This window comes from Paralichthys olivaceus, chromosome 2 (assembly GCF_024713975.1).
Source record: "Paralichthys olivaceus isolate ysfri-2021 chromosome 2, ASM2471397v2, whole genome shotgun sequence".
NCBI classification, from domain to species: Eukaryota; Metazoa; Chordata; class Actinopteri; order Pleuronectiformes; family Paralichthyidae; genus Paralichthys; species Paralichthys olivaceus.
In genome coordinates this window covers 2,041,116-2,065,223 of record NC_091094.1, presented here as the reverse complement: position 1 = coordinate 2,065,223, position 24,108 = coordinate 2,041,116, and the positions used below count along the sequence as shown (strand labels likewise).

Sequence of the window (24,108 nt, the reverse complement as noted above, 5' to 3'; positions counted from 1 at the left end):
CTTGTAAAAAATTTAAAAATTCTCTCCCCTTCTGCAGATTTGTGGCGTTCGATCGTGAAACTAAAACATTTAAATCCAAGCTGCCTCTAAGTCACTCACATACTCAGCAGAGATTAGCTGCTGTATGGAACCTCAGGGAATCTTATTCACATGGAAAACCACTTCTTAATTCTAATTGGTGGCCAGTGTAAATCCTCCACTCCTTTTTAAAGCAGTTCGTCTTCCTGCTGCTTCTCTTGTTCCTCACATCGAACCAGCAGCTCACCTCCCAGGTCAGTTTGTCCCGCGGACCCAAAGTAAAGCAGCTACAGAGTCTGGGAGATTTTTACTTCGAAGAAAATCAATGCACGGAACTTATTTTCCCCAGGAATCAGAATAACTTTGTTTTGGTTGAATCACACTTTTTGCCGTTTATTGATCAGTCGTCATGGCGTCCGCTCTGGCTCCCGGATTAGTATTTTCCATTGATTGGATTCTGGGTTCGGAGCTGGAAAGACCGGGAAACTGTCTGAAACTCCACAGACCGTGGGCAGGTGAGGGGCTTACGTTTTGAATTTGGATCCTATTCTCACTCCATCACTTTAGCTAAGTTTTAAAAATAAGTCTTGTGACTTTTTTTCAGTGAAAGCTGTTTTTTAAAAGACAGTTTATTTCCAAATTTTCTATTTTGGCTTGTTAACACCCACATGTAGTTTTGTTTAGGACGTACCTGTTATTCACTTCTATCTTTATCATTGGTTTGTCACTTTAATACTTTTTATTTTTCTCATCTCTCAGTCAGAGTCTTAGTTTGCAGGATTCTCTGTGTGTTGAGTTTTTTTTATTTAGCCTTCTGTTCTTATAGTACTGCAGTACTGCTTTAAGTTTTTGCAGTCTAGTAATTTACGTTTTCCAAAATATGAATAATATTCTACTGATATATTTTTATTTTGTTATTTTTGTGGGCAACAGAAAAACCATGAAAACTAATTTAAGCTTATTTAGTTTCTTGAGCTGCTCCATTAAATGTTTAAGTTATTGCCTCACTGTAGTAAAATACATTTTACTACAAACAAAAACTAAATCCCAGAGTTGTTTTAACAGAATAGTTTTAACAGAGTAGTTTTAAAAGAGTAGTTTTAACAGAGTTGTTTTAACAGAGTTGTTTTAACAGAGTAGTTTTAACCTACTAGAAAATATGTATGTTTGTGTTAAATTAGATTTTGTCGAAAAACAAATCAATCTTTTCAGCCAAACCTTGTAAACGTTCTGTCAGTGTTTTGTAAATTAATTATTTCTCATATTTTAATTATAAAAAGTGGTAAATGTTTGACATTCTGCTCTTTTATTTAATATTCTCTCATCCACCCAGAGGTCGGAGCAGAGAAGGAGAACAGAGGAAACAGTCTCGGCTCCAAACATCAACACTGTTACACACAACAAGAACAACAACATATGAACTCTCACAGGTCGACATCCAACTGGTATGTGGGACGCAGACCACGCACTGCCTTCACCAACAGCCAGGTAATCACCTGATCATCTGATCAATCAATCGATCAGCTGATAATTCAATCATTCACTCTGATAAATCTGTGTGTGTGTGTGTGTGTGTGTGTGTGTGTGTCCTGCAGGTGAATGTCCTGGAGACAGTGTTTCAGGTGAACTGTTACCCAGGCATCCAGCTGAGGGAGCAGCTGGCAGGGAGACTCAACCTGGACGAGGACCGAATACAGGTTCAATCAATCAACCAATCAATCAATCAATCAATCAATGAGTACATTTTGATTTATATTGCCCATTTTCACACATCACAATTTTCCTCACAGGCTGAACGATCTGTACAAAGAGCGTTATCTTCTCTTCTTGACACTCGATGAGGAAAAAAAACACACTATTTCATTTTGAAATTTAAAAAAACACTGTCTACTAACTTTGCTGCTTCAAACTACACCTCACAAAGTCGTCTGTTTATAATCTGTTTATCCACAAAATTAACTGAATAATTACATGAAATCATTTATCTACTTTATGACTAGTTGCTTTTTTCTGACGTATAGTTTGTCCTCTGTCTTCCTCTCAGATCTGGTTTCAGAACCGACGAGCCAAAATGAGGCGTTCGCTCAGAGAAACCCGTCTGCAGCTGGTCCAGACGGCCGTGGCCGACCTCGGGGTCAGACACCAGGTCGTAGGTCAACTGAAGGTCAAGCGGGACGTGGGAGAGGGCGACCTGGATCTCTCCCAGCAGCTCGCCTCTCGTCTCCAGCTTCAGGTGGACGAGTGATGCCGAGGAACTTTTATCATTGGGACTGTTTCGGATCATGTGCACGACTGTGAGCGTCCACTTCACTCATCATCATTCTTCCTCTTTCTCTGGACTCTTTCTTTGTTTGCTTTTAAAGCCTCAAATAACTTTGACATTTTCACACCCCAGCTGCTTCTCTGTCTTGTCTTATTTTTATTTCAGGGTTTGGTGTTGCCTGAACAGCTTCTCTCTGATTGTCACTAACTCAGAGGAATTATTTAAATCCGTTGCCATGAAAACTTGATCTTTTTGGGACATTAAGCTTTGTCGTAATGAGCTCTGCTCTGAATCTCTCTCTGTGATATTATATATATATATATATATATATATATATATATATATATATGTTTGTCTTATTATGTGAATAGTTTTCTGTTTTCTAAACTGTACAAAGTCTAATTAAACTATTAAAAGTATGTAAACTTGAGTCAGATCCTTCTGTTCGTTAAGTTTTATTCATTTCATCTCTGACATTAATTCAACTTTGATAAAAATAAAAAATAAAAAATAAAAAAAAAACCTTGACTTGAGATAAGAGGTGAGGTGACGCGGCGGCCTGCGATTGGCGGAGCCGCGCCCACGTGTGCGCGTGTGTCCCGGAAGTGGAAGCAGCCGACGGTGTCCGGAGCGGCGCGGGGACTCTGTCGGTAACTCTGTCGGTAGCTCTCGTCCTGCGGCGATTCTCTGCTCCTCGAAATGGACGCGCTGAACAAACTCAAGCAGTTTGACGCTTACCCCAAAACCCTGGAGGATTTCCGGGTGAAGACGTGGGGAGGGGCGACCGGTGAGAGGCTCCACACACACACACACACACACACACGGGGGGGGGGTGTTAGCTCCAGAGGCTAACAACAAGGCTAACTGACTGATTGTAATGTTTTGGTCGTGACTGGTCATTAAACAGTTCACATACGCTCAGTCACCGGATGTTTGGAACCTTTGTGTCCGCGGATCCATCCGGACACACGCAGGAAACATTCACACCTCCGCTGCAGCGCGTGCGTGACGTCAGGATCATTCAAATCAGAGAGAATGTCCAGGTTCACTTTTCTGTTTGTTCTGAACACAACGTCACGACTGCAGGGTTTTTTTAAAAAACATTTTAATTTGGCTTGAATTGGATTTATTGGTTTATTTGACACTGCTCGCGAATCAACAGCAACATGACTGGAAATGAGCCAGAGGCAGCTCGACAGGCTCATTTCCATCTGTTGTCCTTGGCCAGGTTTTATATTTCTTTTTCTTTAAATGTCAACCTGCAATTCAAATAACTTGACTTGTTAAAGTCAACACACACACACACACACACACACACACAAGCAGTGTGTACCAAATACTAATCAGACATGTAGAATGAGTAACAACACAACTTAGAGACAAAGCTCAGCGAGTGAAAAGACTCATGTAGATAAATCATGTGGGAGCAGCACGACATGAGGTAAAACACTATGTTGATTAGAAATAATGTAAAACTGATAAATGATGATACACATTTAAAGAAACTATAATAAAAGATAAGCTGTGTACAATACATTGGTTTATTTAAACAATTGATAATAAAAAAAATACAATTGCAGTGACTATTGAAGTAAGTGATTAGTTTATTTACATTATATGAATTTCATTCTGAATTCTGAACTGAATAATTCTTCAGCAGACAAACTGGTAAATGTGGGAAATTATAACCAGCAATTTGTAATTATCACGGTCAGTTCTTAGATAAAATGATAAATAGGAATTATAATTCACTGTGATTCATTATTTCTTACATTCATTGTGATTCATTGTTAATGAGAATGTACTAAAACTGGTGCAGGTCCAAGACGTCTGAGGAGGAAGCTCGTTTATTAATATTCAAGGGAAGTTAATTCAACAGCGATTTAAAGGGCGGTGCGTAAGATTGTCAGGGTATCACGGCTGAGATCTACTTGAAATCTACTTGAGAGAATTCAACAAGATGCTTTATAAATAAAATTTGTAAAATAAATGTATAATTAAAAATAAAAATACTCAAAAAGAGTTGCAGTGTTAGAAATGAGTCATTATTTGATTAAACTAAAGGTCGTGGCAAAGAGGTAATTGGTTTAAAAGACCCGAGGGTCGCAGTAGATGGACAGTTCTCTCGGAGCTCGTTTCACGTGCAGTATGTGGAGAATTGACACAGAACTCTTCTTCTCCATGTTTAGATACACATACAAGTGAAAATCGTGTGAAATGTGTTCATGTAATTATGTAATTATCATTTCTAGATGAGAACACTGGCAGTTGAGGAACTGCTCCTGTCGGACACTGGATATTTATTCCGTTGTAGTGATAGAAACACCTTCTACATAAAATAAATAAACAGAAATGAGATTATCTGAAGTGCGTTTGCTTTAATCTCTGAGTTGGAGCTGGGATTTACGAACACCGTCTCTGTGTCTCTGCAGTGACCATCATCAGCGGCATCATCATGTTGATCCTGTTCGTCTCCGAGCTGCAGTACTACCTCACTAAAGAGGTACGTTCACCCTCATTATCTGCAAAGCTACAGGTGAAGGAGATTCTCCATGTGGCTTCAAAACTGAAACTAGAGCCTGACTGATATGAAATGTTTTGGACCATTGCTGATATTAAAATCCAGTATCGGCTGAAAGCATTTTGGCAATTATTCCAAAGATGTCGTTATCGAACCCTCATGATAAAGAAACATAGAACAATTTCTGGATCTCTTCGAAGTTTATCCGTTTAGTAGTTTTTGTGAAATCCTCCTGAACAACAAGCAAACAGGCGGGTGTGGAAAAATAAGCTTCTTAGTGGAGGGGCTGACTTCAGGTAACATTAACCATCTTTCAGCCCAGAGACGTTTCCCGTCGGACCGGTCTGATGAGTCGCAGTGAAAATCATCCTTTGCTCACAGAAGTTTCACAGTCGAGACATGTGACCGTGAAGTCAGGAGCAGACGCTGTTATTAATCCTGACGATAAGTCCGAAAGATTCATTTGCATTGAATTGTAATATATTCATTGCGAATGTTCCTGTTTCCCAGAAATCAAAACATTTTGTAAACTCAGATAATAAAAACCAAGTGCGGCAATTTACAAAGCTGATGTTGACCGATGGGATGTAGTGCAAGTATATTTTCTATCACTCAAGGAAAGATTTATCGTGCACTCACAGTAAATCTCCTCTGTGAAATGCTCCGTGCGTCAGTGTCAGCTCTTGTTTTTCTGCAGGTTCACCCCGAGCTTTACGTCGACACGTCACGAGGAGACAAACTCCAAATCAACATTGACGTCATTTTCCCCCACATGCCCTGCGCCTGTGAGTACCGCTGCTGTAGCTGGTGGATCTGTCACGTTGATGACATCACATTGTTGAAAAAAAAATAAACGACCCTCCGTCCTCCTTCATTCGTTTTGGTCTCGCTCCCTCAGATCTCAGTATAGATGCGATGGACGTGGCTGGTGAGCAGCAGTTGGACGTCGAACACAATCTGTTCAAACAGCGGCTGGATATCGATCTCAAACCTGTCACCACAGAGGCGGATAAACACGGTGACGTTTGACTTCACACTGCTCAAGTTAAATATGGGTTGATAATCGCAATAATCACACTGATGATGGGGATTTTGTGTTTCTGTGTAGAACTGGGTAAGGCTGACGATGGCGAAGTGTTTGACCCGAGCACACTGGACCCCAACAGGTGTGAGAGCTGTTACGGAGCCGAGACCGAAGACCTCAAGTAAGACGCCGACGCACAGACACGCTCTGTCTTTGTGTTTTCTCTGTAACCCTGTTTTTACCTGCCTTTGTTTCTGCCCTGTGTGTGTGTGTGTGTGTGCGCAGATGCTGTAACACCTGTGATGACGTGCGGGAGGCCTACAGGCGGCGAGGCTGGGCATTTAAAAACGCTGACACCATCGAGCAGTGTAAGAGGGAGGGCTTCACTCAGAAGATGCAGGAGCAGAAGAATGAAGGCTGCCAGGTTTATGGCTTCCTGGAGGTCAACAAGGTGCGATTCCTTATTTTTTATTATTAGTTCAGAAAAACGTTGTGAGTAGAAAACAAGCGAAAGAGATTTTAAGATGTTCTTTTCCTTACATCATTTGTTTTTACTCTCTCTCCTCTAGGTGGCAGGAAATTTCCACTTTGCTCCAGGAAAAAGTTTCCAGCAGTCGCACGTCCACGGTAAGACCTGCAGCCCGTTCCCTCTCTTCATACACACACACACGAACTAACCAATCAAAGATTTCTGAACACCCTCCGCTTTCTGCAGCATGGCGTCAGAGATCTGCAGCTGATCAACCACAGCTCTCTCTATTCGGTGTTTCCTGTAGCCCCGACTTGTAGTGACCTTTAGGATCAGATCATAGGTTCCGCAGTGATGCTGTTACTCCTGAACACACAAATACAAATCCATCTGAAGTGTGAAACCTTGTCTCATATTTTCTGATTCGCACCCTCGACGTCGACGTGTCAGCCATCTTATCGTTAACCAACCAGGAAGTCTGTTACCAACAGTAATGAAAGGCTGTGTCTGAATTCACCCACTCATTCACTAACCCCTACTTTACTATAGAGGGTAAACAAACGCACTCTGTGCATCGTCCCTGCGTAGAATTAATGCTTCTGGTTAAAAACATGTTGAACGACAATCTTCAAAAAAAGAAACAAACACATTTGTCTTGGTTTGTGCCGTGATGAGCTGCTCTGGTCGTATTTCCCCTGTTCCTCTCCACCTCCAGCGAAGTACATGATGGTTTGTGTTGCTCGCTCAGAAACCCTCAATTTACCTTTTCTCTGCGTTTTTTAATTTGTATTCCATCCCTTTAGTTTCTTCCTCTCACTGCTGTTGTTGATTCTTACTCTGTCATCATTGTGTGATTTAGTCTCGACTGTTCTGTTTGTGTGTCTGCTTAATGTCCCGCTCTCCTGTTCGCTAAATAAAGTAGAGGACAGGAAATGAACAGACAAACTAGAGCAGCACTCAGCAGAACGCATAACTCCACCAAGACCCACCAGTCCTGTTAAATTCAATCAAGCCACCTGATATCTTTACATCAAGATACTTTTATTATTCTCTTGTTAAGTTCGGTAGATTTGCGGAATCCTGATGACAAACAAACGGACAGGGATGAAAACACGACCTGCTTGGTGGAGGAAATAAATCTGAACTCACGACTGCTTCAATTTAAAAAGTGCCACGATTTAAAAGTGTGATGCTAAAAAGCAATTTTCAAGTTCCGTGAACACAACATCATCCTGTGATTTCTGTGAGGGATCAGTAAATCTGAATTTATTTTGATTGATGTGATGTTTGAAAACTCAGCAAACTCAGAAACAAGAGACAAGAATCACCCTGGCTGAGGATTTGGTCCTAAACCCTGTTTAGCCTGGACTGGATATCAAGTGTTAAACCCCCCAACCCTCTGTGTTCAGGGCTGCATGATTACTCTGACAAAATAGAGTGAAAACATAATCCCGCTCGATGAGATTTTCTCGTGTGATTAAAGTTAAATCACGGGCGTATAAATCAAACCGTCCTGATTCAAGCTTCCAACACTGTGAAACCACTGAGAAAGTTATTATTACCTCTGAGGTAAGTTTTACAAGTGTAGTGTCGTCCTGCATCACTCTTCATGTCTTCATAGTTTTAGTATTGAGCATGCGTAACATAGAAAACGTGTAGTCAGAGTAGTGCAGCCCTTCACACACATGAACATCATGTGGTTTGTTGTCTACCTGCGTCATTATAGTGACTCTTCTCTCTTCTTTCTGCAGTGCACGCTGTGGAAAGTAAGTCCATCTTTCTTTGCAGATTTTCATATTTGTTTTTATTGAAAAGTCTCATTCTGGTGTAGTGACCTGCTTGTTGATCTGTGGAGAAGTACTGCAAATACACACCTTTCTGTACTGTAGATTTTACTGCAGCAGCTGACTTTGTACGCATAAAATGTAAACATCTTAACGTTGAAGTTATTTATGCTGAAGGACTGGATTTTTAAAAATGTTTAGTATGAAGGCAAACTGATGGTTTTAAACTAATGTTGTGTAGAACGACTTCTAAGTTTACAACCATTTGTATCGTTGTAAGTTTCTCCTGGATGAGTTATAGGTTAAGTCTTTGCGTTGTGTAAATGTCGGCCTCCGCTCTCACTTTTACATCATGATGATGCAGAACTATCAGCCAGACGACTGACAAGGAGCTTCATGGTTTTCTGTGGACAGAGGAATGAGCTCCCTTTGGCTTTTTAACTTTCATTCACATAAAACCTATAAAAACACCAGAGGAAAGAAACTCTATTTATAACCAGTGTTTACTACCCAGGAATATACCAATGTTAGTTCTGCTTCTTTAAACTTCTTGTTTCGGTCATTGTCCCAGTTACAGTCCGGACGTGTTTTAATGTCAGATGAATTTAATCAGATTGAGCCTGAACGGGTCCACGAACCTGCGTTTGTGTCTCAGTTGAAACGCTTCTTTATAATTGACTTTCGTTTTTATCTTCCTCATCGTGTACTCGTAGTTCTCTCCCCACATATGAACAAACAGGACAGACGGTGAAGGTGTTAAGTTAGTAAACCTCCGACCTCCTCAGCAGACTTGAGTTGATGCTCTTATGACTCAGTGTTTATCTGCAGTCAGTCAGGTTTTAGAGAACAAACTGGAAACGATCACAGCCTCTAACATAGTTCACACAGCTGCTGCTAGTTACTCAGATAAAATACCAGCATACTGACGTCATTCTGTTTCGAGTGAATCATGTAAAACTGTAATAAAACTACTGCTTTACATTGAGAGTGTCACCTGTAGCTTCTACACTGAGCAACAAGAATCATCAGATTTTTAAAATTCAACACAGTAGAACAAGTTTTCTCTTAGAGTAGTTACTAACTGTGATTCCTGCGTGTGACTGTTGCCTTCAGCTTTATTCACTTCCTCTGCAAACTAATGGATGTCACGAGGACAGTGATCAAACACAGCCCGAATAATGATTCACATTCCTGACACGTCTGCACCTGAAGTATAGTAGTAAATTAACAATTTGAATAAATGTGATGTGTTGTGTCTTCATTGCAGTACACGACCTGCAGAGTTTCGGCTTAGACAACGTAAGTGATACATGTGATAATGTTTTTTCTTTCCTCTTCTTGGTATCTAAAAACAATGTCGTTATTTTTAAGATTGTTTTCTCTGCTACATGTTCCTGGTGGAAAGATTACGACCCAAAATGTGCATTGACTGTGAGGTTATGGTTGAAACCACATACCGTGATATTGTATAAATACTTCTCGTTACTTTTCTCTTTGTAATATTTTATAATTTAAGCCTCTTCAGTCAGTTGATGATCTTTCAGAAAAACAAGGAAACTGTGGAAGACCTTTTTAAAATGGAGGATTAATGTTAGATATTTATTGATGTCGTCCCGCAGATAAACATGACCCATCTGATAAAACACCTGTCGTTTGGTAAAGACTACCCCGGCATCGTCAACCCTCTGGACGAGACAGACGTCACAGCGCCACAAGGTCAGGAGTTTAAACTTTCTTCTCTTTTACAGATTTTGGTTGGAATAACACAAAACAGTTTAGATTCAGTGTTTGGACAATGTTGTTAGTTTATTTTGCACTAAATCACCTCCATTATTTTCATGCGTGAACTTTTCAAGTTTATCCATTGTTTCCAATTTTGTAGTGAAAGATATAAAAGCAGCTGAGGCTGACTTAAACTCGTCTCAACACAATAAGTTGCTGTTTAACAGCAGCTGTTATGTTGGATGTAGAACTCAGACCTAAATGAATGGGATCTGCACTCAAACAGACCAGAATGCAATGCAGTTTTACGAGTTAGTGTTTGGTTTAAGACCGAGGCTCGCTCTCTGAGAAAGGTTCTTCTCTATTACAATTTCCTCTAATATGTAAAACAGATTGTTGAGTCATTCCACAGACTGCAACGTTACATAAACTGGGTTTTTCCATCAACATAAAATCCACTCGGCGTCGGAAATTATAACCCAAACACTCAGAAAACCCATTTGACAAATCTGAACGTTTATTGACAAAACTAGACGGCAGGTGGACAGTGTGACAGCATCGGACAGACAGAGAGAGGTGGATGTAGGTTTTTGAAAAGTCCCATAGCTGTATAGTTATGAGGGGGTCGTTCCTCGTCCTCCTCAGCAGCGGATGCCCATACCGATGGACATAAAGGTGCCGAACGTCCCGCCGCTCTGCATCATGGTCTTTCCTACTCCTCCCATCAGCTCTCTCCCACGCATGCCGATCCTGGACACAGAAGAGACGGTTTCAGCTTTTATTTAATCGATGTTAGAGCAGGCAGGCGTGACATTGATCCTCACGACATTTAGCTAGAAACAGGTTCATGTTTTATTCCTTAAACTTTAACAACCAAGACCGAACAATCTGTAGGTTCACTTCCTCAGCCAATGACACTGATGGATTACAAATTTTATATCCAAGGGTGTAATGCACACTAACTTCTGGTTTTACAACTTAAAATGTGTCTTTGCACAATTGGAACAGGATTTCTAAGAATAGATCTGTGGAAGAGATATCGAAAAGTGATGCTTAAGAGTCAGAACCCCAAAAGGTCGTTGATAACACTGAAAATAATAAAGACTCAATGTGCTGGTGGGAAAAGAAAAAGTTAAATTCTGCGAATATTAATCACAACTTCAAAAACAAGTCCACATTCTCAGTGAGACCACAGATGAAGTTGTTGTTTGTATAAAAGCAGAATATCTTTGGTTCAGAGTTACCTGAGACAGGAGAAAGTGCCGAACATGGCGCCAGCAGCCATTCCAACTGCGAACCCCATCATGAAGCCCATCTTGACCCGGTCAAAACAGCTGGGCTGGGTCTGGCCGTACGGACCGACAGCCACTGGCATCTGAGTCGTGACACATGACACAAGTTTAGTCAATACCTTTTAGAAAAAGAGTTGAGTGTCTGACCTCCAGTTGTTGGTAACTTTAGGAGTACGTGCTACTACAACACAACTACTGATGTGATGACAGCTGAAGTTGGATGCTGCTGTTTTAATACCTGACTTAAGATTTCTGTGTCACATCTGGCTGCAAGACTTATATTATTTCAACTGACGAATGTAGTTTTGTTAGTTGTTAGTTGTCTTCAGGACTGAAGAACACAAATACTGTTTCAACCACAGTAAATAATGTAGTAACATTTACTCATCGTAATGACGAAATAAACACTTTTAACGGAAGAACAAAACTGCATGTTTAAAATGCTGCTGCCAGTTATGAAGTAAAACCCACTCTGTTGTTCTCCTGTGGGCTGCTTCTACAGTCGTTCCACAAATGCAATGCATTGTGGGAGGATTGTGGAACTGTTACATAAACTTCGTACTCAAGTATCTGTACTGACTTTTTTTTTTGATTCAGTCACTTTCCATAGTGTGAATTATTTTCTAATGTTGATTTGAGAAGTAGTTCAACATGTCGACATTCTCAGAAACTCTAATTAGTCGATGATTGAGTCCTGAATGTAATGAATTGATGCTGATCGTCTGAAGAGGTCACCTTGGTTTGGAGGAAGTTCCACTGGACATGTTCCACAGTTAATTTACAGTTTCATGTTCAAAACTATCGATCGAACCGGAAAAAAAACAATCACAGCAGAGAATGAAACCAAAGATTCGTCTGAATTATTCTTGGTGTTATTTATCAATTTCATTTACAGATTGTACATGAATCAGATTATTTTAAATCAGAGCTCTTCACTAATGATGACTCGTCTGTTTGTGTTTGTCTTCGCTGAAGACACGTGGTGTTGAAGCTGCTGGTTCATCTCTGTTTGCGTGAGACGAGTTATAACTATGACTACACAAGCTAGGCTAACGTTAGCTAGCACACTGGCGCTAACCTTCAGTGTCCAGTCGGGTTTACTTAAAACTCAAACAACGAGTGTTTGAGTTTCTGCTGAAATTCAAAAACATCGAAACTTTAATCATATTTAACAAGTGAGTCACTTTAAAAAAAAAAAACTAAAAAAACCCAACAGGGTCGTTTTGTTGTGTTAGCTTAGCATGCTAACTCCGGGCTAACGTCGTCTGTGGCCTTGACACGTCAACGCGACGCGTTTTCACTCGGTCCGTTTCTTTCTCTCGACGTTCAGTCCGGATCGTTCTCCAGAATCCGGTCTCACCTTCACGTGTCGTGTTCAAGCGGAGCCCGGTCTCCTGGTTCCTCGCTGGACGCGTCGTCCTGTCTCTGAGCGCAGCTGCGTGTTTAGACCTTCCGGCCGCAGACCTCCATCACCGGATACAGGAAGAGGGACACGGACCGACGAGGCGGATAAAGAGGGGCGCAATGAGCTGGGGGAGAAAGTCAACAGCGCCGCCCTGGCGGATCATTAAATACTTCAGTTAATTAAAGAGCCGATTTAATTAACTGAGGTTTTATTCCGACATTAAAAACAGATTTATTCAGACTCCTCCTGTCAGAGTCCCCCGCTCTATTTACTTTATTTTACTATTTACTCTGTTATTTCCAGTTCCGCTTCCTGTGTTTTAATTTCGGAATTTTAGGCCTTAAAAAGTCTTATTTGCGTTAAAATATCAAATACTACCTCTCAAAAATAAGTCATACTTGTTTATTCATTATCGTTCATACACCGCGACTTCTGTCTCGCTCTATGAATGTTAAAATCTTTTTCTTAAGCGGCTCAGTTTAATATCTCATCACAGACAAACACAAACTGTACTTTCTTCTCTTAGTCTAATCTTTTTCGTCCCGCAGCGTCGATGATGTACCAGTATTTTGTGAAAATCGTTCCCACGATCTACGTGAAAACAGACGGAGAGGTGAGTCCGAAGTTTTCTTAGTTTCACTCCTATTAATCTCTCTACTTTAACATGTTTATGTTGTTAAGACAAAGAGAAGACACTTCATGTTCCCACACGTGTGTGTAGCTGTTCCCAAAATCAGTGTTTCTGGATTTTTCTTTGTTTTTTTTCCAGGTGGTAAAAACAAACCAGTTCTCCGTCACCAGACACGAAAAAGTGGCCAACGGGTTGATAGGAGACCAGGGGCTGCCGGGCGTCTTTGTTTTGTACGAGCTGTCGCCCATGATGGTTAAATTCACAGAGAAACACAGGTGGGGACAGACACCAGGGGGGGACAGACACCAGGGGGACGTCAGTGATGGGGCATCGTTATCACTTTGATTAATATCATTTTATGTGTGTGTGGTTGTGGAACATGCAGATTATAAATACTATGATGCTTATTTAATATACATTTTTAGTTCCCACAGTGAAAGAAGAAAGAAGAACTAAATACTTCTCCTCTCTCTCTCAGATCATTCACTCACTTCCTAACAGGAGTTTGTGCCATCATCGGAGGTGTGTTCACAGGTCAGTCGCTCTCTCTCTCTCTCTCTCTCTCTGTGTATTTCATTTAACATTTAATGGTTTAAAATCCAAAATGAAGTGTGTGAAGTCTGACAGCGTGTCCCGCCTCCTGTCCTGCAGTGGCCGGCCTGATCGACTCGCTCATCTACCACTCGGCTCGTGTCATCCAGAAGAAAATAGAGCTGGGCAAAGCGTCCTAACACTGCCCCCCCGCTGGCCTCCACGGTGCAACACAGACCAAGACACGGATACAGAGACAGAAAGAAGAAGAAGAGAAGAAGAGCAGAAGAGGTGAAGAGGGAGAAGTTTGGAAACAGGAGCGAATGGTTTGTTTTCCCTCCATCTCCCTCTTCTCACAGAGAGACAGTGAGGTCGGCCAAGTTTTGAATTCCTCCGTCTCTTTTCTCTCTGGAAAAACCACTGGGGAGGGTTTTAAGGCCTCTGAGAATTTTCCTCTCCACCATTTAAGTGGACGCCAACAGGACAGAGCGAGAATCAGACGTGGACAAGAGACTTTGTGACCGAGCAGAGACGAGGACACCACGTGACTTCAGACCCCGTCTCCAGAAGCTTCCTTGTGGGGAAAGAAAGGGGAAGGGTCCATCCCTCCATCGTGTCTACGTCCTGTTTCGTTTCCGGTAAACTCTCAGATCAATACACTGAATGTTTGAGAGCAGGTCTGTGAGTCCTCCACCGAGAGGAGAACTTTTAAAGGAGAGCGTCACCCAAACCCTTTAGTTTTCACACCAGCTGCTCTGTTGGACAGATTCTCTGATCACGAAATTATTTTTTTTTTTGTCATAAATTTGGTTGTAATAAATGAATATTATATATTTTTCTTATTGTCAACAAACTCTACCAACAGACTGAAACCAGCAGTGACCCGGTTCAGATCGGAATCTGTCCTGAGATCTGATCACCCCCCCCCCCCCCACGTGCAAATAACCATGTTGCTCATATCTGCTCCGATCAAAGATGTTTTGACCCCGTGTGAGTTTACAGACGTGTCCCGTGACGATGTTAGCGTGTCAGCACGAGCAAAACAGAGTGAATGAAATAAGGTTTTTTAAGAGTGACTCTGTGTTGATCGGTGTAGACGAGTCACGTGAGCACATCAACATGTAGACGGATCAGATCTCAGGACGGTTCAGACCTGATCTTCGGAGGACGGGTGATAAAACCAGGTCTGAGCGGAATCGACACGTGTGACGTGTCCTCGTCGGTGCCATAGAGCTCCAGTGTTGTTAAAAACATATCAAGGAGCCGCAGTGTTATAACGAGTGACGTGTTCCTTTATCATCATGAACTCACACACACACACACACACACACACACACATACACACATAATCTTTAGCTTTAGGAAATCACTGAGAGTTGAGAGTCGGTGAAATTCATCTTTGGTTTTGGTCTTTTCAGTGGATTTGTTGACAATAATAAAAATATAAAAGCCAGAGTCACATAAGTTTTTACACCCCCCCCCTCCCCCCCCTGCTCTTGATGTCTGGTTCGTTAGTCGAGTCTCTTGTTTGAGTAAATGTTTAAACTCTGTTACCAGGTGATAACATTCCAGTCCGTCATAAAGAGACTGAGGACGATGTGAAGAGTTAATGAGTTCAACAAACAAGCAGATCGTGAATCAGTCGTTAAGCTGAATCCGTTCAGTTCCTCGTGAACGTTTTAGAAAATAACAATCATGTGCTCGAGGCCTCAAGTTGAGAAAAGTACAATTTGGGCTCAATAATCTGTACAAGGCAGAGTTTCGATTTAAAGCCACTACGTGCAGGAGTTTTATGTAATTAAATAATCTGATGACATTTGTAAAAAATATATATTTATGTGTATCCATCGATCCGAGTGGAGGTTGTGTTGTTTTCGTCTCTGGGCAGATCTGGGTGGAGTTAGTTTATATTAAAATCTGAATTATTTCCAGTTTATCTTCTCCGATGTTCCACTGACTTCATCCTGGGTCATGAAGATTAGTTAAGTTTTGCAGCTTTCGTGTTTTACAGTTGTTATATCCAGAGAAATTATGTTTCTGTTCCCACCTGCAGCGACACAACAGCAGAATTGTTGAATTTAAATTTTTTAATTTCGTCCAGGTGTCACCAGAATTTTTAAAATCCTACATAGTGGCTTTAAAAGAAGCTCAATAAATAAAATAAATACACCAGAGGCAGTTTACTGAACATTTAAAACTCCTCCATCACTTTGGTTCCCTGTGGAATCAAAACCAGCTGCAGATGATATCTTCAAAATGTTCTTCAGTCTCTTTTGTTCACAAACGTTATCACTTATAAATGTGAAGATGAAAAATCGCTTCCTGTGACTCTTCTCTCTGACGCTCACTGGAAACTTTCACGTTCTGTGGTCGAGGAAGTGACCTCACGACAGGATCCGTCCCCCCGACTTCTCCCAAACATCGTCCGACACCAACTCTTCGTACGATTCCACCAGTTTTTTCTGTCGGTGTGGAAACAACACGAGAATCCCTCCAGGTTCACTGTCAGTGTTAAAACTCAGATCGTGCACATGAGGTTTTTATTTTCGGGGGAGAGGACGTCTGTTCTGCTCAGTCCTTCTTTTTATTTGACCTGTTGTGTCGGGGAATGTCTGAAAGTCGTGACACAAACAGTTTGATGGTCTTTTAAAAAGTGTTGCGTCTGATCCACGTCTTCAGTAAATGACAGGGAAGCAGCAGGAAGCTTCAGACCACAGGAGGAACGCGTCGGCTCGATTCCCACTTAAACATGTGAGGTCCAGATGCTTCTGCCAGTCTGATCTTCACCTCGTGTTGATTTTAGACGAGCGTTGGACCGACAGCACGGGGACGCTAAGGCGGTTTCATTTCTTTCACGTGTTCCGGCTCATTAAAGCAACAGCGCCCTCTGCAGGCACATGTGGCGGTTAATTCTGATACGTACGAAAAAACAAAGTAAAAGCTGGAACGCTGGATGTTACCCATGATCCCCTGCTTCCCGAACAAGAAGAGCTGCTAAATGTTAGAGATAAACTTTTAATAACTTGTAAGTGAGTTCGTCATCACGCTAGACTCACACGTGACGCTGCGTTGAACCGTTAGCAGTGTGCGTACCCGACGCTAGGTGCCGGTGTGATCATCATTACGACAACAATCTCAGTTTCCCGCTCGGGACCAAACAACATAGTCGGTTTTCGTGCTAACGTGCCGTGCTAGCTGGCGTTGCTAAAGAGACGTAAAGAAATTAGATAAAAAATCCACGGCCGGATGAAAACACGCCAGGTTCACTATCATCGTCCTCGTTCACACTAACGTGATTCGATTTGATTCTGTCCCAGTAATCATGTATATTAATTCAAAATGTCACAGCTTATTTCTTATTGTGTAAAAATCTGAAAGAACGTGAAGAACGTTCAGACTTTACGAGACTGGAGCGATCTTTTTTCTTTTGGTTCCAATGATTCGTACCTTGTGCTGCGACTCTTAGATCCCGTTGACGCGGCGTAGAGCGGCAGGTGTGGTTCACTGTGAATGTGTGACGGAGTCTGAAGGTCGTGTGAATGTTAACGAACGTTACTCGACTTGTTTCGAGTGTAAAGAGAAACTTTGATGATGATAGAAAAATCTGTTGTGTGTTAAATAAGAAGTTTGATCATGAAAATACCTGAAGATTCAATTAAGTTGGTTGTTGCACCTTTGAACATCGAAATCAGGGGCAGGGGTTGTGTGTGTGTGTGTGTGTGTGTGTGTGTGTGAGAGTGAGAGATATGTATTTATATTTTGATTGTCCTCAAACTGTTTTTAAAATGACAAATGAAAATAAATGTTAAATTCACCAGCTTCATACGTGCACGCCCTTTTTAATTACATTATTTTCTTTTGTCGTATAACATTTACAGACGAGCAGCTCAAACTACTTTTAGATCGGATGATGATGACGATGATTACGATGAAGATGATGATGATGACGATGACTAATGGATGAGGCGTCTCCTTTTCCTCACGTTGTCCCGGATACGTGTTCATATCATCAAATAACTCATTAAAACCAAACTTATCAGAAACATCAGTGTGATGAAAACAACGTCAGATAACAGAAACCATCTTTAATTTCATCAACATACTTAACGTTCTAGTTTGGTCCGTGTCCCATCTGATAACATGGAGCAGGTCGGGTGTATGACCTATACTCACCGGTGTAACCTGAAGTCAAGTTTCAGGGAGACGTGTTAGAGTCTCTATTCATCCTCTGGAGCTAAACAACAGATCAGGCGTGACTCCCGACTCCAGTGGACGAAGGGATTGATGGTTCAGATCATTCCTCATCATCCACTGACGTGAAGTCGTCAGAACATTAACCTGATCTTTGTTTATTCTCAGATCTGAACTCATTCTGAAATAGACCCTGATGTTCTCTCCTTCGATCACCCGAGCCTCCTGTTTCTTCCTCTATAAGGAGCAGTTACACCTGTCAGCCTCTGGGTGGCGACCATGTACCTCAGACTGTCAAGTCCTTACCATGGTGCTCTCACACACACACACACACACGATCAGAGCCTCTGAATGAAATAACATCCTGTGTGTGTGTGTGTGAGTGATATTAAAGTCATCACTAACTCATTTAAAGTTCTTACAGGAGCAGAAAATCATCGTCCAGTGACTCAGCTCCGGATTATTTCACTTCGTCTCTGTCGTTCAGACTCGTTCTCACTGTTTGTGACGATTCTGAGGCAGAGCTGCAAAAATTCAACTCGCGTTGACCCGAAGTTAACGAGAGAGACGATGACTTTGAATGAAGTCAAATAATATTAAGGGCAAACAATATTACAATTGCTTGACCAGATGATGATAATCAGTGAAGAGTGAAGGGATCAGCAACGTTACGGTTCATCCCGAGGAGAACATGAATAACTCCAGCAGCTTTCGTTACGATCAAACCCGATGTCTGTCGGGATAAACGAGTTAGAGCCACAGAGACGGAGCCTCACGGCGGAGCTACAGCGGAGGAGGCATTCAGATAAATCATGTGAGAAACATCAGTGTGTGTTTTCACGCTCTTTGGTTTCAAACATGATTTCCGGCTGAAAACTCAAAACTTCAGATTCGCATCACGTGGTCGTAAGATCTTAGACTGACGGGGGTTTCTCTCGTGGAATCAGGAATTATTTAATCAACGGGAAAAAAAGAAAGAAGAACCAGAAGCAGCTGACCAATCACAGCAACGTGTTTGAGACAGAGGCTGAAGAGAGGAGCTGCAGCGACGGACAGTCTGAGGACAGAGACGTGTTTTCTGGACATCAGAGCAAAGTCAAAGTCAAAACTCGGAACAAAATGATCAACCTGAATATTTCTCTTCTAAAAACTTTGATGTCGATACCCTGAAAGGACGGAGGCTTCATGTCCCTCGTCGGATTTCATTTCCTTTTCCTTGACGGTTGATTGATGAGTTTTTCAGACTCTTTCTCATTTTAGTCAAAACCACCAGACGTAGTCAATCACAGAGTAAATGTGTCCACTGAGGACACAGAGGACGAGGACTCTCTCAAGGACGAGTCAGGATAGTGATCTCAGTCCTGTATGATTTATTATCTGTTTGGAAAACAACAACGTTATCCTGATGGAAATCTCACACACACACACACACACACACACACACACACACACACACATTTGAAGTACAAATACTCCAAAGACAGACGAGCAGAGGTGAAGTGATGGATTCTGGGAACGACAGAAAAACCTCACACCCACTTTTATAGTTTTTTCACCAGAGCCGAGTTACGATGAGACGTTTGATCCACGGACGAGTTTCTTGTTTCCGAAGCGCAAAGGAATCCTGGGATACGTTGGGCTGTGAAGGAACCACCTGTGTGAGGCCTCGTTGCTCTGGGATGGGAGGACGCATTTGTCGGTCGCGTGGTGGGACGGACGAGTCTGCGACACAAGCTGTCCTCCAGTGAGGCCTCTGAAGGATTAATGCTCAAGTAAACACGGGCGACAAAGTGATTATTATTAAGTTGTTAATCAGTCACAGTTCTTAAAGACTTCGTAGATTTCTTTCATTCGGATCAATAGATTTTACATAAATCATTTATTACATAAAACATAAATTAAATCAATGTTTCTTATTATATCATCATAGTAAAGATTCAAACACAGACATGATTATAATCCAGGACTTTATATAAACATAGTGAAGAAGATATAGATTTACCAGTGATCCAGGAAATACTTTCCCTCTATGTCAGCTGTGTGTGTGTGTGTGTGTGTGTGTGTGTGTGTGTGTGTGTGTGTGTGTGTGTGTGTGTGTGTTGGCCCTGCATTCACACACTCATTCACCTACTTCCTGTCTCTGGATTATGATGCCATCACTGTGAGCCGCCGCTGCTCTATCAGCTGGGATCTACCAACCACGGATGTTAGCTTTGGGATTTAAACAAACACACACACACACACACACACACTCACACACTCACACACTCACACACACACACACACACATACACACACACACACACACTGGCTCGCTCAGGAGGAGAAAGGAAAAGTAGTAGTCAGTGGTTCTGTTGACCAGATGTGTTGAATCAGAGCTGAACCGTGTGGTCAGAATAAAAACGGACACGTGTTCTGCGTCTTTACTCATTTGAAAAATATCGAACTCATTTTCTTCAGTCACAGGTTTTCTCGTCTCGTCGGTGTGAACCGTGGGTGTGTCTCTCAAACCGCCCGACAGCGATCCAGAGACGTCCGGACGCTGAGATTGAAACCGGGTTGAGAAGTGAACGAGTGGAGTTCGCTGTTTATTCTCTGGCCTCTAAATGATTGTGTTTCAGTGTGAAGCAGGTTCTACCTACACAGTTAAATATAGTCATTCGGATCCTGTGGATCATCAGTTGAATGCACACGTTTGACAATAAAAACTATTTTAACCTGAGAGCCTCGCTCAGAGTTTACTGGGAGTTTTATTTTTAGTCTGACACAGAAAGAGAATCATTCCAGTTTAACTGATTCGTTCTCTTTTATTGGAAATTCCTGGAATAGACTGAGGGAATAACAGAGGAGGCTTCATGTGATGTTACGGCTTCAGAATTTAAAACGTTTCCTTTTTTAACGCTTCAACATAAATACTGATGTTCTCTGTGTAATGGAAACACACTTTTAACTCGCTGGTTTCTCGAAATCTACAAGCGAAGCTCCTGAAACAGAAGCCAAAGTGTGTCGCCTGCCCCCTGGTGGCTGCTTGCAGCACAGGTCACCGGACACCCTGCCTCCTCCATGTTAGCAGACAGGAACGTGGACCAAAGTGAAAGGTCCGAATATACGAAGGGCTGCTGCACGTTTGAGGATAAAGACGTGATTCTGACTGAATCACAGAAAATCAGGTAGATTTTGAGGAATCCTGCAAACAAACAGAAAAACAGCAACGAAAACAAAACCTCGAGTCTGAGTTCCACAGAATAAGTGAATTTAAACACTTTTCGTTCTGGTTCGTCGTCTTCCTCTTGTTGCTCCGGAGCAGAAACACTTGAAGGAAACACAAAGAGAACGTTTTGTTCTGAAAAGACGACCAGAACTTTGGAATTTGTCCCTCGTGTGTTTCAGATCAAATTTGGAACTTTTTTTTTTTTTTGCACGGAAGAAAATCTGTGGACTTTGTCGTCCGTCACTTCATGTTTCCTGTTGTTCTCGGATGTGACCTCCATAGGTTGAGTTGTAAATTGTTGGCACTCGCTGAACGACTGTGTTTGGACTTTCAGGGCAGCACTTGAACCCAGCGGAGGTTTTAAAAAAGAAAAACAGGGAATAAAAAATGATTTGATCCAGGACGACTGAGAGATGAACTTCCTGCGGTGATTTCCTTTGCCAAACAGATGCAGACGCTTTAGAAATGACCGTACTTCCCTCAGAGAGAGGACGGGTTCTGGATTTGACTCACCGACTGAAGCTGGATCATTTCCTTCCCCAGAAACGTGGAAAATATCAAACATGAACCAAAATGCACCAAAAAGGAGTCCACCGGCGTTTTCATCCAGATTTATTTCAGGACTTAGTCAGACTCTGATCCACTGTGACTCACGGCGTGGTTTATAACCTGGTGGAAATTCTGAAAAATCACAACCGATGAATCAGAAGAAACGTTGAACTCTCAGCTGAATGGGCCGCGGTGGTGGTCAGAGGACTTCAGATGGTTTTAAAAAATAAATAGAGAGAAAACATGTGACATTGTGTCGCTGCCCGTTCACACCTGGTATCAACATGTGGTTTTTATGATCCGACCACAAGTGGAGGGTTCTGAGGAGGTCTGGGTCACATGTGAAGGAGCTGACGTCCTCGCAGCCGCTGCACTTTCACTGAGAATCAAACCCTGATGAGATCCATCCAGCTCCTCTCGCTCCGCTCTCTCTCTCTCTCTCTCTCTACCTCTCTCTCTCTTGTGCAGACACACACACAAACAATGTATGTTTTGCTTTTGTGTGTATTTGTGTTTCTGGATTTCTATTCTGTGTTAAATTCATTATCGACGTTCTTTTTGTGTCTCTGCACCGGTTTCGTGTCATTTCCTTTTTTTATTTTGAAACTCACTTCACTTCCTCCTTTCCTGCTTCCTTGATCACCTTCACCTGCGTCGTCGTGTGTCTCACCTGAGTCTCGTTGTCTCTCTCAGTATTTAGTGTTTGTCTCTTTGTCTGTGTACCAGTGGACGTTTCTCGTGTCTTCATGTGTCTGTGCTGCAGACGTTCAGCCTGTTTTGTCTCAACACGACTCATTCTGACCTTTTATTATTCTTATGCTCTCGTGTTTGACGGTTTTATGAACCACTGGAAGCCTGAATTTCTCTCAAGATCAATAAAGTATGTATCTACCCTCCCCAGGCTGAGCTGCACGTATGTCAAACAACATGCATCAAAACCTCTAGTTTTCAAATCGAAGTGTTGTTCAATAAAATAACAATAGAATTAGAGGAGATTAGATGATTTTCTACATAATTCCTCATGGCAACACAGGATAACGTCCTTTCACTCAACACCTGTAAGTGCTGAAGCGTCACGAGCACAATAAAAGAAGAAATTATAGTTTTTAGATTAACTCACACAGGCTTTATTTTCAACAGGTCACCGAAACTGTCCAATAATCAAGCGGCTCGCGTGTCGTGTGACCTTTCACCTCGTTTCGGTGTTAAAATAATATGCGCGTAAGGTGAAAGAGCCAAACACAAAGAAAACGACTCCATTCCTGCAGAAGTCCGAGCTTCGCTTCGTAACGTGTGCTTTTTTATTTTTACAGATGAGGACTCACTCCTGACTCTTAGCTTCCTCCTGCTCGTCTCTTTGTTTTGTTGTGGAGGCGACAGACGACTCTGACGTGACTCAGTCCAGCGTCCGAAGCTGAGGAGGGAAGTTCAGCAGATCTAACTCGTCTGTAGAAGAGGACATTTAAAAAATAAATGTTATGTAAGATCTCCGGTGGAGGTGATTCAGTCTGTACATGTGTCTGTCTGTGGTCAGTCTGCTGACACTTTCGGGTGTTTCCAGAGAGAAGTCCAGATACACACACGTGTCTGAATCACGTTTCATCTCCTTCTGATAAAACTTTGTGAGCGTTCTGTTTAAATTGTGTCTGCAGTTAATCCAAAGTGTTTCTGTAAAACTCAAAACACAAACCTGATCTTGAGTCTTTCAAACGGCTCGTTCAACAAAAACCAAGGGAACCAAGTCTCAGGCGAGTTTCACAGATAAATAAATACGGATCCCTGACCCGAGCCCGTGAGGACCAGTCATCATCTAGAATCTCAGGAACAGAAATAAATCCATCTCAGTGATTTAACAAAAGAACAACACAACAAATTCACATCTTCTGGTGTGTTACACTTCGTTGGGTCGGAGCAGCTCCCGGAGTTATCGCTGATCCAGGTTCAGCACACAACCTTCACCCTCAAACTCCATGTTTTAGTGACTGAATGAATCCAACATGTAAATCCTCTGTTTTCTCTGTGAATTCTATCTCGTGTATATTTTGTGTTCATCCAGACTTTACGTGTACGTGCCTGTGTCTCGACGCTCGTAGGTTCCTGTAAAGTAAAGCGTGTGCACTCAACGACCCTGTGCAGCCTGTGGGAATCTTCAGAGAACTTTAAAGGTGGACCTCCCCTTTAAATCCCTGCAGCTGAAACGTTCTGCTGCGTTTTTTTTTTTCTTTCCTCTCCTCACGTTTCTCCACGTGTGGACGCCACGTCAGCTGGATCAGCCTGACTGTGTGTGTGTGTGTGTGTGTGTGTGTGTGTGTGTTTAAACAGCTCTGTGTTAGGCCGTCTCCAGCAGCAGGGAGCAGGCTGAGTCCATCCTTCACCGCCAGACGCTGGGTTGTGGATGCAGATGCGAGTTTAATGTTTTTGTAAAAGCTGCACTCAGAACCCTCACAGGCTCAAAGAGCCACTTCAGCGTCGGAGCTCAGAGTGTTTCAGTTTACGG

At 42.1% G+C, this 24,108-nt stretch overlaps 3 protein-coding genes across 4 annotated transcripts; 2 read left to right on the top strand and 1 right to left on the bottom strand.

Moving 5' to 3' along the window:
* The first annotated feature begins 427 nt into the window (after positions 1–427).
* LOC109641352 (homeobox expressed in ES cells 1-like) lies at positions 428–2,368 on the top strand. The gene is made up of 4 exons (XM_020105794.2): positions 428–533; positions 1,352–1,506; positions 1,614–1,715; positions 2,063–2,368. Exons 1-4 carry the CDS (start codon positions 428–430, stop codon positions 2,261–2,263), a joined length of 564 nt encoding a protein of 187 aa, XP_019961353.1. The 3' UTR covers positions 2,264–2,368.
* A 492-nt stretch (positions 2,369–2,860) lies between these two features.
* On the top strand, positions 2,861–17,479 carry ergic3 (ERGIC and golgi 3). 2 transcript variants are annotated; one of them, XM_069516010.1, is made up of 14 exons: positions 2,862–3,068; positions 4,714–4,784; positions 5,500–5,587; positions 5,701–5,820; positions 5,911–6,007; positions 6,112–6,277; positions 6,396–6,453; positions 8,047–8,061; positions 9,347–9,378; positions 9,699–9,795; positions 13,047–13,111; positions 13,268–13,404; positions 13,608–13,663; positions 13,781–17,479. In XM_069516010.1, the coding sequence occupies exons 1-14, from the start codon at positions 2,981–2,983 to the stop codon at positions 13,858–13,860; spliced, it is 1,170 nt and encodes a 389-aa protein (XP_069372111.1). In that variant the 5' UTR covers positions 2,862–2,980; the 3' UTR covers positions 13,861–17,479. The 2 variants fall into 2 exon arrangements, with proteins under 2 accessions (XP_069372112.1, XP_069372111.1); XM_069516011.1 differs by lacking the exon at positions 8,047–8,061 and having other exon boundaries at positions 2,861–3,068.
* Positions 10,297–12,682, bottom strand: romo1 (reactive oxygen species modulator 1). The gene is made up of 3 exons (XM_020105796.2): positions 12,454–12,682; positions 11,046–11,176; positions 10,297–10,551 (listed from the first exon to the last, which is right to left on the bottom strand). The coding sequence occupies exons 2-3, from the start codon at positions 11,174–11,176 to the stop codon at positions 10,443–10,445; spliced, it is 240 nt and encodes a 79-aa protein (XP_019961355.1). The 5' UTR covers positions 12,454–12,682; the 3' UTR covers positions 10,297–10,442.
* Positions 17,480–24,108: the final 6,629 nt, after the last annotated feature.